This window comes from Nicotiana tabacum, chromosome 16 (genome assembly GCF_000715075.1).
Source record: "Nicotiana tabacum cultivar K326 chromosome 16, ASM71507v2, whole genome shotgun sequence".
NCBI lineage: Eukaryota > Viridiplantae > Streptophyta > Magnoliopsida > Solanales > Solanaceae > Nicotiana > Nicotiana tabacum.
Genome location: NC_134095.1, coordinates 32,699,989 through 32,712,596, shown reverse-complemented (window position 1 = coordinate 32,712,596; position 12,608 = coordinate 32,699,989). Strand labels below are relative to the sequence as shown.

General features: G+C 34.3%; 1 protein-coding gene across 3 annotated transcripts; it reads right to left on the bottom strand.

Moving 5' to 3' along the window:
* Positions 1-2,565: 2,565 nt before the first annotated feature.
* On the bottom strand, positions 2,566-7,369 carry LOC107783418 (pentatricopeptide repeat-containing protein At2g27800, mitochondrial). Of its 3 annotated transcripts, XM_016604514.2 has the most exons (4): positions 7,205-7,367; positions 5,828-7,000; positions 4,381-4,512; positions 2,566-2,940 (listed from the first exon to the last, which is right to left on the bottom strand). In XM_016604514.2, the coding sequence occupies exons 2-3, from the start codon at positions 6,853-6,855 to the stop codon at positions 4,392-4,394; spliced, it is 1,149 nt and encodes a 382-aa protein (XP_016460000.1). In that variant the 5' UTR covers positions 6,856-7,000; positions 7,205-7,367; the 3' UTR covers positions 2,566-2,940; positions 4,381-4,391. The 3 variants fall into 3 exon arrangements, 2 of the variants coding, with proteins under 2 accessions (XP_016460000.1, XP_016459905.1); XR_001647463.2 differs by having other exon boundaries at positions 4,381-4,478; positions 5,828-7,369; XM_016604419.2 differs by having other exon boundaries at positions 5,828-7,369.
* Between the last annotated feature and the right edge of the window lie 5,239 nt (positions 7,370-12,608).

Sequence of the window (12,608 nt, the reverse complement as noted above, 5' to 3'; positions counted from 1 at the left end):
GATTTGCAAATATCAAATTGAACAAATGATCGGTCAAAATCATATTGTTCATTGCAAATTGAATTTGTTCGCACAAATTTTTATAAAATATCATTGTTTTTTAATCATTTTATCAACATCATTCTGAATATGTTTATACATCTTTTTTGTGTGTGAAATTACGTAGTTTTCAAGAAATAATTCGTCTTTTCAAAGAAAAGTTAAAAAGAGAGAGAATGTTTTCACATTAAAAATATTCACAAAATTACTTTAATCAACAAAAAGTTTAACTTGATGAAATCCAGATTTCAAGCTTGATACTGCCTAACTGCTAAATACCTCTACCTTCGTTTATGATTAAATTTGTTTGTACAAAATGCCACTGTTTTCTCATCTTTTGTCAACATCATTTCAAGTAATGTCCATTTTTTTTGTTATTTTGTGAGAAAGTAGTCTTTTGAAAGAAAAGTTAACGAACATTTTGACTCAAAATCCATCAATTCCCAACTTCATGTCAAAAGACTCCATTCAATGGTCTCTTGATTGTTGGGGAGAAATTCAAAAATAGTCAAATTTATAACTAGTCGTTCAAAAATAGCTTAGTTTCAAAAGTAATCGAAATTTAGCCACTTTTTATGTAAAGATAAATCTGAGCGAAAACACTGTTCAAAACCCGAAAAATACGCCAGTATATTATGCTGGAGTTCCAGCATAAGTATACTTGAACTCCAGCATAATATGATGGAGTTCCAGCATAAGTACACTAAAACTCCAGCATAATATACTAGAGTTCCAGCAAGTATACCAGTCCAGCATAATATACTGGAGTTTGGAGCACCGATGCTCCAGTCTCCAGTATATTATACTGGAGCTAACAAAGTATACCGGTCCAGCATAATATGCTGGAGTTCATATACAGGTACACCGAACTCGAGTATATTATGTTGGACCGGTCTCTGTTGCAGCAAAAAAGTGACTATTTTTCATTGACTTAGAAAATGCTGACTATTTTTGAATGACCAGTCCAAAAATTGACTATACCGTGCTATTTCTACTGATTATTGTTAATCTAGTTGAGTCATTCATCATTCTTTATTGGGCTCTAATCTTATAATCAAACCAGGGGCGGCCCTTCTATAAAGCAATTAAAACAACTGCTTTAGTTCTCATATTTGTGGGGGCCCTATTTTTTGTTACGTCTAATAGTATGTAAATAAGCTTATAAAAGTGTTATGCAAAAGTGAAAAAGTTTGATTTCTTTCTAACAAATATAGAGAAAAAGAATTTGCAACTGTTATGATTTCTACCAAGGAAATTGTACTTGAAATGGATATCGAACCCGAATTTCATAAGAAACGCGTGATATATAGGGACAATTTGATGCGAATGTTGATAATGAAATCTCAAAATCTTTCGAAGAGTCTTTTAGAGTTGATTACTTCTATACATAATAGACAAGACTATTTTTTCACTTCAAAACAGATTTGAACAATTCGAAGCATATGGAAATATTTTTGGTTTTCTATTTGGCAGTAAAAACTAAGATCACTAGATGTTGGAAATTTGAAAAAATATTGCCTTAATCTTGAATTCCTTAAAGCATAATAATCAATTCGATATTTTGATGGTTTAGATTTATTTTCTGAATTAAAGTATTAAGAAAAATAATACAATTAGAAGATAACGGTTTAATTGATACACTTAAAAAGATTTAATTCTTTTCCAAACGTCTAAATTGTTTATGGAATAATGTTTAAAACTCAAGTTACCGTCGCTTCAGCGGGAAAAAGTTTTTAAAATTAAAATTGATAAAATCCTACCTAAGAACAACAATGTCACAAGAAAGGTTAAGTGGATTAGCTATAATGTCAATTGAGAAATACTTATTAGGAGTTATTGATTATAAGAAAATTAAATAACTTTGCATCTAAGGAAAACTAAAAAAAATAGACTTCAAATAAATAATTAAAAAAATTAAAAAGTTAAGGCCCCTCGTAAAGTTTGGTTTTAGGGCATAAAATTCGTCGTGCCGCCCCTGAATCAAACTCATAACTCGTCTTAGTTATTGAGTTCGCAATTAAGGTCTAAGCAAAAGTTCCTATGTTTGTCCGAACACGTAACCGACACTCTCCCTTCGCCCCCTGCTTACACGTCATGCATTATATCGTTAAATTGCTCTACAATTATGCAATCATGTCCAAATTTAGCTAAGGTACAATGTGAATGTTGATATGATGGAGGAGATGCTTTCTTGCGTTTAGATTGATGTGAACACTTCTATGTTTGAGAATTTTTTTTATTGAAAAACGTGTCAAAAAGTATATGTGAAAAATGGAAGGAAGGTCAATTTTCTAAATTTGGATGAACATGCCTTTAATGTGAAGATCATGTAACTTAACATTCATATTAGTACAATAAATAAAGGGAAAGAAAATTCAAAAGTTTAAGTTTAATGAACTATCCTACCATCGAAAGTTGATAGGGCAGAAATTTGAATGATGCATCGCCGGCACGGCCGTGCAATCCGTCGAGTTATCAAAAGTTTAATTGATGAATATATAATAACCAATCCAAGATAAGAAAGCATTGAACCGGACTAAATAGAAATTTGATTGAAAAATTGGAAGAAGAATAAAAACAATAAATTCATACATCATCACAAGTTACACTTTTTCTTTTCTTTTCAATAAGAAAAACGTTTAGCAACATTAGTTCTCAATTAGATATATGGCTTAAATAGAAGGAAGTGACTATACAAATGATGTATATATCAAATCCAGTTCTCAAGAAATAGATTTTAAAGAGGGAATATTTTGTCTCTTGCTCCTCATTCCGTTTAGATACAGTATACATCTCTCATGAGGGAATTCTGCTTATTTCTGCAGCAATCTCTTATTTCCATGAAAAACCAGATATTTTTTTGCTACCCCAACATAAATTAGGGTTCATGCTGCATGAAACCTACAAAAGTACAAAAACAGCATATGAGATATTTAGAGATTGCAACTTAAGAATACTACCTCTATCTTTTTTTAATTTATATCCCGAGGAATAGGTTGGAAATTTCTTCCCATCTGCCTATGCATTGGTAGGCAGAGTTACACAATATATGTGTTGATAGGAGGTAAAAAGTATCCCGTGGAATAGTCGTGGTTGCACAAGCTGGTCCAAACACCAACCGACTTTTAAAAAAACGAATAAGAAAGAGGAATAGGTAGGGGAGGCAGTATCACTAAGGATTTAACATACGAAATAAACAAATATCAAACCAAACATCAACAAATATACCGAATAACTCTGCTACCAAAGCTTAACTCGTCCCTTTATGATATAACATTCTCACTGCATTTTGGAAACTTTTACCAGCAAATTATTCTAGCAAGTATGCACCACATGTAAAAATCCGGGTTCATTTTAACGAGAAGGTCAAAGAATAAAATGAGTTTTGCCATTTGGAAAGGTTCATATACAGACATTAAAGGTCACCAGCCCCTAAAAAGACAGAAATATTACGGGAAGATCCTTGTCCTGCATTAATCATACTTGATCTGGTTCAAGTGCTGTCACTTAAATATACTTCCCTTCCCTGCTATAGTGCGATTGTGTCCTCCATGTGTCGTCTCCAACCAATCCATTCTAAATTTGTATTTTAACAGCTAAAAAAGAAACTAATAAGCACCAAAGCGTTTCATATTCTGGCTTTTAAACATATATTTCCTTTTTAACTTGAGGAAATCAACTCCAGATTATCCAGTTCAGCATTCACCAAATCACGAGTTAGTGTTTCTCTCATCAGATATTGTTTAGCCATTGAACTTTGTCCAGAGAGCTAGTGACAGAGTAAAGGTGTGGTCAAGTTGGGGAACATAGACATAAACGACTATAACATTTACCAACTTAGAGTTCGCATGACATTTCAAGCTTCAGCATTTCCCAAGAATACCAGTTACATCAAAGTCTACACTCAGGAAGGAGTCCTTCAAGTGCATGTTTTGCCTCCTCCATAAGAAGACATCATTTAACTTTAACACTAACAACAAAGTGAGACACAAGACTGGCCGGGCCGAGCAGATCACAGCATTTTTGTTACAGCAGTGGTGTCTGGCCAGCTTGCATGCACTTCGATTATTACACCAGGTACCTGCTACCTCCTACCAACACAAGTACCTGGAAGAACTCACCTAGTGTTTTTTTTGTCTCTGCTAGGATTTGAACATTGGTTTCCAAGATTTGCATTCATTTAATTGACCACTAAGCTAGACCCTTGAGTGTAGCTTACAACATTTTCTAGAAAAGGAAAACGAAATTTCAAAACAGTTCATCATCCCCAGGTAAGTTATCAAGTGATGGAAAGAAAAGCTGGAAGAAACCGTAATTGCAAAGCAATAATAGATAAGTTACCTGCCAATGTTTCAAGTCAAGCACTCATTAGGTTCAGCTCTTGTCAATTGAAACTGCTTTCTCAGAGCCATCATGTCAATGTGATTTTCTTTCCTTAGCTGCAGCATCCAAAATTTCTCAACATCACGTTTGCTGTGTTTGGTTAGGAAAAATACAGTATGTTACACAGGCCTACAACTCTAAGAACACAAGAAGTCTAAAACCCACACAAAAATTTTACATGAATTGAAATTCTAGCATGTTCTCGAGGTTCTTTTATCCCTTTCCAATCAGTGACATCCCCAAAAAAATTTTAACTTGATAAATACTAGAACAGTTTCCCTTAGACCCATTGAGGTGTTTGATAATTGCAGAGCTAGTTCTTCAAGTTTACAAAACTTCCCTTGATTGAAGTTTGCAGTTTTTAGTAGTGTTTGTTTCTCATGCAACAGTATCCAATCTAAGAGCAAGACACTACCAATTTTGCAAACTTTGCATTTCATGCAGTAATGATTTTCTGTTTTCACAAGAATAAACCAAAATCACAGCAGAGAGAGTGAGTGAGAGTGCAGAACGATCACCCAAAAACGGTTCTAATGGGCACATTCAAATGGCATGCAGTTATCAACCAAGGGAACTAAACCATTCCATATATTTACTAAACCAAACTTGGCGCCTCCATAATTTTTGAAACTTGAGAATGTATGAACAAAATAGTCAATAACCTTTGTATTTGAGACGACCACCATTTTAATTGTTAGCGCATTAAGACATCTCTTATCAGTTCAATGAAACTTGCCAGAGCAGATGTCTCAAGACGACAACTAGTTTAAAAAGGATAATTAAGTGAGTCTTATAATTAACCATCAGATGGATAAATAATTGACATACAAGATGCGAGATGAAGACAAAGTTTACATGAACTAATGCTGATCAACTAGACATCGATTTAACCAAACCTTATTCAATTAAGAGTCCCTGAACAATGTGCAAGTCTGACATGCTATTACTTCACATGGAGAACAAGTGAGTCTTTACTTTCATAATATCTATTATTTGTCTTGTTCATCGCACTCGCTTAAACTTAGAGAAAACAGAGGTTGTTTTAGAGGTATTTGTGTGCTCAAGCTAAAATCTGAGTATACTAAACTAGTTGAACATAATGTATTAGACAAGTTCATCCGAGATTTATCTTCTTGTGAACTTACAGCCATCTGACTACTGAGGTACCACGTTAAGAAGGCCAACATTTTATTGCAGCTACGGAGCTTTCGGATGCATTAAAAGGCAGCATTTTTGCACCAATTAAAAGGAGAAATCCATCATTTCTGAATTTTCATAGGAGAAATAGTACCATCTATAATTATATTGCAAAAGCATCAGACAAGGAAGGTAAAGCCCTTGTGGACCACCACAAAAAGCAACAAAAAAATCTGAAAGAAAATAATCAAGGAATGTCGAACAATACCTGTACCGATTTCTGACATTTAAATGAACATCATCCTCAAGTTCACACAGAAGCTTGCTATGAGTAAGACCATCGACGATGTCCTTATCTTGCAACTCCTTCAACAAGCCGATGGCATCTTTCACACTTTTTTGCCGGCAGACTTCATCAATTACTGTTTGGAAGGTGATGTGGTCAATTGTTCTTCGGTTTTCGTTCATCTCCCACAAGAATTTCACTGCCTCATCAACCTCTCCGCCAAGAGCCAAGGAGTTCACTAGCGAGTTGTACGATTTACTACTAGGTATGAATGCTTTGCACTTCATCTTATCATAAATTTCCTTAGCATTCTTCGTTCGTCCTTGCGCACATAACCCATGAATCAGATAATCATATGAAAATGAGTTGGGCTGGCATTGGTAAACCACGCCCATTTGGTGAAACACCCTAAGGGCATCATTCACATGAAGTGAAAGCACGTATCCTTTTATCATGGTATTCAAGGAAAAGATATCCGGTTCAATCCCATTATCAACCATTTGCTTGAAGAGGGACCTTATAGTGTCCATATACATGTGATTTATATACGAATTATTCCTCCTACTAAGAAGAGCCGCGAAAAGGGTATTATAAGTTTTAATCGACGGCCTACAATCCAATTTCCTACTATTTAACATATGCTTATATATCATCACTGCTCGAGTCAACTTCCTAGCTTCCGTGAAATAATAAATCATTGAATTGAAAAGCGCCTCGGACCCAATAGATGGAACGGCAAGCACTTGATTAACAATATGATCCATTTCTTCATACATTTTCGCTTCACCAAGCCGTTGTATGGCAACATGACACGTCGAAACATCATGCCTAAACCTGTGTTGTTTCGATGCCCAATTGAACAACTCCAAACACACTAAAGGATCATTTTGTGAAGTCATGACATCCCTCAGTTCTTCAGGGGTAAATCTAGGTGGAAGCTGAGTTACAGCCCTTTGAAATCGGGATTCGTCAAGAAGAGGCTTTGCTGCAGCTCTTGCTCTTCTGTTCATCCTCTTCCTCAAAGATCTTGAGGGAGGTCCTCTTAGCCATGTTGGTGAACTTGAACAATAGAAATTGACAAATTGGGTCTGAGCTAAAAGAGGTCTAGGATTTGATGGGTAGTAAATTTGAGGCCAACAACACAATTTTCTTGAACTGTAGCGAAAAGGGTTCACATATGAATGATAATACAAAGTGTTGAAACAAGTAATTTTATTAAAGGTGGGATCTTTAATACAGAAAAGACTTAATTTTGAGCAGGAATGGGTAAAATTGTGCCTAAAAATAAACAGCATATTGAAAATTATACTACCAAAGAACAGGACGAAAAACAGGAAAATAGATCAAGAAAATGCTTACTATGTGGAATTCCGCTTCTCTCAAATTATTGGTGATTATTTTGAATGACCCAACGCAATCTGGGTTTCAAGTTTTGTAGTTCAAATACGTTTTACGATTGTGTCGTTTGAAACAAGCAGTGAGCGGCCAAGTATGTTCGCTCAGCCAAATACGTTTTATTTGTTAAAGGAGTTTTAGGGAAAGGGTTATATTTCAATTAGTCCAAAACTTATTTGAGTCAAAATGAGTGAAGAAAAAGTTTATAACTTATTTAATTCGTCTAACTCAAAATTACGTTTTTGCTTTTGTGTAATTGAGATAATAAAGTTATAATCTTTTCCTTCCAGTATTTTTGGCATCCTTTATTTTTATTTTTATTCTAAAATAATTGAATTAATATTCTTATTTTTTTCGTTGACGTAACTTATTGTACTCCTCCTAGATACAAATGAGTTACTTGGGACTATGCATATTTAGCTAGCAAAGTCTTCTAATACTTTTTTAACCATTATTTTCAGTCAAAAACCGACAAACAAATTAAAATAAAGAACCTCTTTTTTAATCAAGTAATAAATTTCAAAGAGAATAGACTTTTGAAGAAAATCAAATTGAAGCAAGAACCTGAATTGAAAGGTACCATCTTAAAGTCTTTAACCGATCATTCTTTTTGTACCATCTTGGTGGTACATGTAAACATAATATATACTCATCTGCTTCATTTTATATGATATTTATTTTAATCTATCTATATCTATATTATATTAAAAAGAGAGTAGTATGTATTGTGGTTAAGTCAAGTGGCAAGCTAAAATGAAGTCATTTGGCAATTTTAGGATAACATTAATAATTAGAAATTATATATAGAAACATAATTAACGGAAGTAGTTTAATGAATCTTATATATAATCTAAATAGATCTTAGACAAATCTTACTTATATATCTATATTTAAATTTATATGTATATTCGTATCTATATCTATATCTATATTTATATCTATATATCTACTTATAGATTTTCTTCTATATTAGCTAGAAATATGGAGGTGAAAAATTAATTAAAAACTATACTAGAAAAAATAAAAATGTATAAGACATAAATTGAGATAACTTATGACTATTTATACTTTGAAGTAAGTTAAAATATAAAATAAAACTTAAATTTACTTAAGATATTAAAGATTTATTAAATTTAAAAATTAAATAAATTCAAGCAGCAAAATAAACCTTGTCACACCTCCTTTTTACCCCGCGCCACCGCAAAGGGGGCGCGGAAGGGAGTTTTTCCAATTAAGGGACAATTGAAACGACATTTATTTATTTATTTCAGAGTCGCCACTTGGGAGATTTATGGTGTCCCAAGTCACCGGTTGAATCCCGAATCGAGGAAAAGAATGACTCTGTTTAACAGTCTGCGCACCAGAAATCCGGATAAGAAATTTTGTTAACCCGGGAGAAGGTGTTAGGCATTCCCGAGTTCCGTGGTTCTAGCACGGTCGCTCAACTGTCATATTCGGCTTGATTATCTGATTTTATACAATTATGAACCTTCGTGCAAATTTTAACTGTTTACCGCTTTGTTATTATTTATTCAAAGAATTGCAACGTCGTGAGAATGTATCTCGAACCACGTCACATCAATGTACCCGTGGTTATCGACATATTTCGACTCTGTTGAGATTTGGATTTGGGTCACATAAATGTGCACCCGAGTTTTAAGAAAATTAAATTATTAAAGGCGCGCCTAAAGCGACTAGCGTATCATTTACTTTGGGTAAGGCTGTGAGAGTTTGCTAAACGGTCCATTCCGAAGTCTAAACAATTTTTAAAGTAAATATTTATCGAGAGCCCCACAATTTTTATATTTTTACTCGGCGAGGCTCATCTCATTCTTTTTAAAAGAACGGTCCTAAAGCGACTACATTTCTATTTAGGTTGTTCTCTAAAATAAAAGAAAATGATCCTAGTTAATTACATGCTAAAAAAAACGTGACATATTAATTGCTAGATTAAGACAAATGTTATTGAAAGAGAAGATTACTGAAATTGAAATTATAAATAAAATGCAACATCGACAAATAACATATTCAAAAAAAACTAATTAACCTATAGCTAGATTAAACTCGCATGGTTAGACGAATTGATTCATTGGGACTAAATGCTTTTCAACTATTTGAAACTAAACCCACCTTAATTACTGATGCTTACAAAAGTTTGTTGAAGCTAACTCGTTAACTTGGATAACCTATTGGATTAAGGTTCTTATCCTTTCTACATTGAATCGCACTTCAAATATGTCAAGTCTACGGATTCTATAAAATTAATGGCCCTTTTATTTCTGCCTAAAACTGGCAGAACTAAACCTATTCAAACAATTATCCCTTCAAACCAAACAAATCCCCCCTTTTTAACAAACGAGCTGCCTGAACCAAACATTAATACCTAATTCACACAATTAGTCCAAATTTATGCCTTAACTAGGTTTATCAGCAGGTTCACGATTAACTTGTTATTTCAGACTGATGCCGGCTCCAATTAGGATTACCTAGACTTGTTTAATTCTAATAACTCAATATACTTAATTCGAAATGAAATAGAATTCTAACTAACATACACTGGAAAGCTATTAATAGTTTACAAATTACAGTTTATAATCAAAAGAAAATAGTTCTAGCCAAATATGAATTCCATCGTCCATGTTCTTAATTTGAATTACAAAGATAGATTATACATCTGCCTATCATTTGACTATTAAACATGCAAATACAAATTAAATACTTGACTACTTGAGTATTTCTTTTCACTATAACAGCCGCATCACAATGATTCGAAAGTGTACCTGATAGTAGAAACAGAAGAAGAAAGTGAAGATCAGTAGACCAGTAGCTAACAACAACGACAATCAGCACCAAGCAGTACAACAACAATCAGTAAACCCAGCTCAAACGAAACTGAAAACCCAGCAGTACCAAAATGAAACACAGACAGATGCAAGGAAACAATAGTTTCTGATTTTCAAATACTTAGGAACAACAGCCTGACAACTCTTAGTGCAAAAGTTCAAACTCAACACTCTAACTCTTAATCTAAAAGTTCTGATTTTTTTCTGAATTTGTTTCCTCTCCTTTTCCAGTATTTCCAGATTTTTTTCTCTTTCAGTCTGCCTCCCCTGTCCAGACCTTCCCCTCTCTTTATACAAGTATCCTCTTTTTCCCTAGGTGCTGCCCGACCCCTCTCTTCTTTGAAAAAATCAGAATTTTTCCACTCACCGCCACTAAGACTGCCTTTTCCACTTAAATAGCCCCCATTACCTTTTGTTCCCCATTAATGTATTAGTTAATACCCCCATTAATAAAGCACTAATACTAAAATATAAACTTAACTGTTTCAATCCCAAATTGCCCCTGAAAACCCTTAATATTACTGCCCTCCTAACACAAACACTACTGCATCACAACTTTTTAAATCTGAAATCTGTTTTCAACTTTAACAAAGATTTGAAAATTAGACCTGACTTTCAACTGTACCCAAACTTATTTCTGATTACTGAAGGATTAAGGTTAGAAATTAATTGGAACAAATGAACTTGGAATTAAATCAATCTAGACTTAACACAACATAGAACTTAACACAATCCTTAAAACTGAAACTGAAATACTTAATCAATATGCACATGAATGCAAACATCAGGAATGCAAGTTCATTGTCATCCTAATGACAATACCCTGAAATCAAATGGCCACGGATCAAATATACACAACAACGTTTGACAAACTTTCTGTTTTAACAAACAAGAATGAATTAATTGACGAGAACTAATTTAACTGACTACCTAAAACAAACGATAACAGTCAATCAAAAATAAATAAACAGGCTGTTTCAATCAGCATTAACAGGAACATGGATTTATAATAAAATAACTAATCGACGAACTTAATTGAATCGATTACGCACATTGTAACTCATAGCGATTATAACAAATAGAAACAATGCTAGAATTTGATCAAATAAACGGGTCTAGTGGAGATGAGACAGAATTAAGTAAAAGAAAAATAGGAAAATTATATAGATTATTACAACAGGTAAGATGTACATAGAATACAAAAGAAATGCAGGAAAAATACCTCTAAATCTTCACCCCAAAATACGTCCTAATCTTGAACTGGATTTGACCTTTTTTGAGGTCGAACAGACTTTAATCGAAGCATTCTCAATTGAGAAATACCTCGATTAAAGTCCATTAGACCCCAACCCTTCCTTTAATTTTAGACAGATTCCATGATTAGGGTTCTTGAGGGTCTGATTTGGGGTTTGAACCTTTCTGGTCAGATTCAAACCAAACCAAGTTTGGTTTGGTTACAAGTGAGGTCAGGAGAGTGACTGGTGGGATTTTGGGGTACATTAGGGTAGTTTTAGGTTTTGCTCGAATCTTCGAATGAAGATTCGAGCAGTTCCAGGAAGATTCGACCTAAACTACTACCGGATCCATAACGAGGATGGTCAGGAGAAACCATGGTGTTGATTTGGAAGCCATTGGAGAAAGTTGGGTTTTCAGACCAAACTTTGATCGAAGATTCGAGGTGTTGGGGCCTGATTCGAGGGAAACTAACATCAGATCTGGAAAGAGGATGTCGTGGGGAAGCTATGGTGTTAAGATGGGGTCATTTGGACCACCGGAACCGCCGTGAGGCGATTTCCGGTTTGCGGTGCACGGTGGTTGACGGTGGGGATATGTTTGGTCTCTGAAAGTCAGAGACGAAGGTGGGAAAGGGGGGGTATGGCTTTGGGGGGTGGGGTAAGGATTTAGGCTTATATAGTGGGGTGAGGATTTGACATAGGCCGTTGGATCAATGGAAATTAATGGCCAGGATCAGTTCATTTAAAGGGGACGATGTCGTTTCGAGGTAGTGCTGGGGCGGTCCGGGTATTGGGGTGATGGGTCGGGCCAAGGAATGGGTAAAGTTTGAATGATCTGGACCGTTTGATCAAGTGAGATCAACGACCCAAATTGAGAATGACGAAACGACGTCGTTTGGATTAGTTGCGGGTGGACTAGATTTGGGGCGGGTATGGGCTGGTTTAAGGTATAATTCGTTTGGGCCTTGAAGCTTTTGGCCCAAATCCGGATATTCTGATTTTGAACTCGTTTCCTTTTTCTTCTTTAATTCCTAATTTTAACACAATTCCTAATTAAATTGTAAAATCAAAATACAACTAACCAAATATTAATTAACACTTGACAATAAATATCACACAAGTTAAACATTTAATAAAAAATAAAATCACACAAATGCATATTTAAATGACAAAATTACAACAATTACATATTTTTTTTGTGATTTTCCCTCTTTTAAAACCAAATTATGGTTTAATTAATTCCTAAATATATTTTTTTTATTTTTTATTTTTTTATATAAACCAATGATT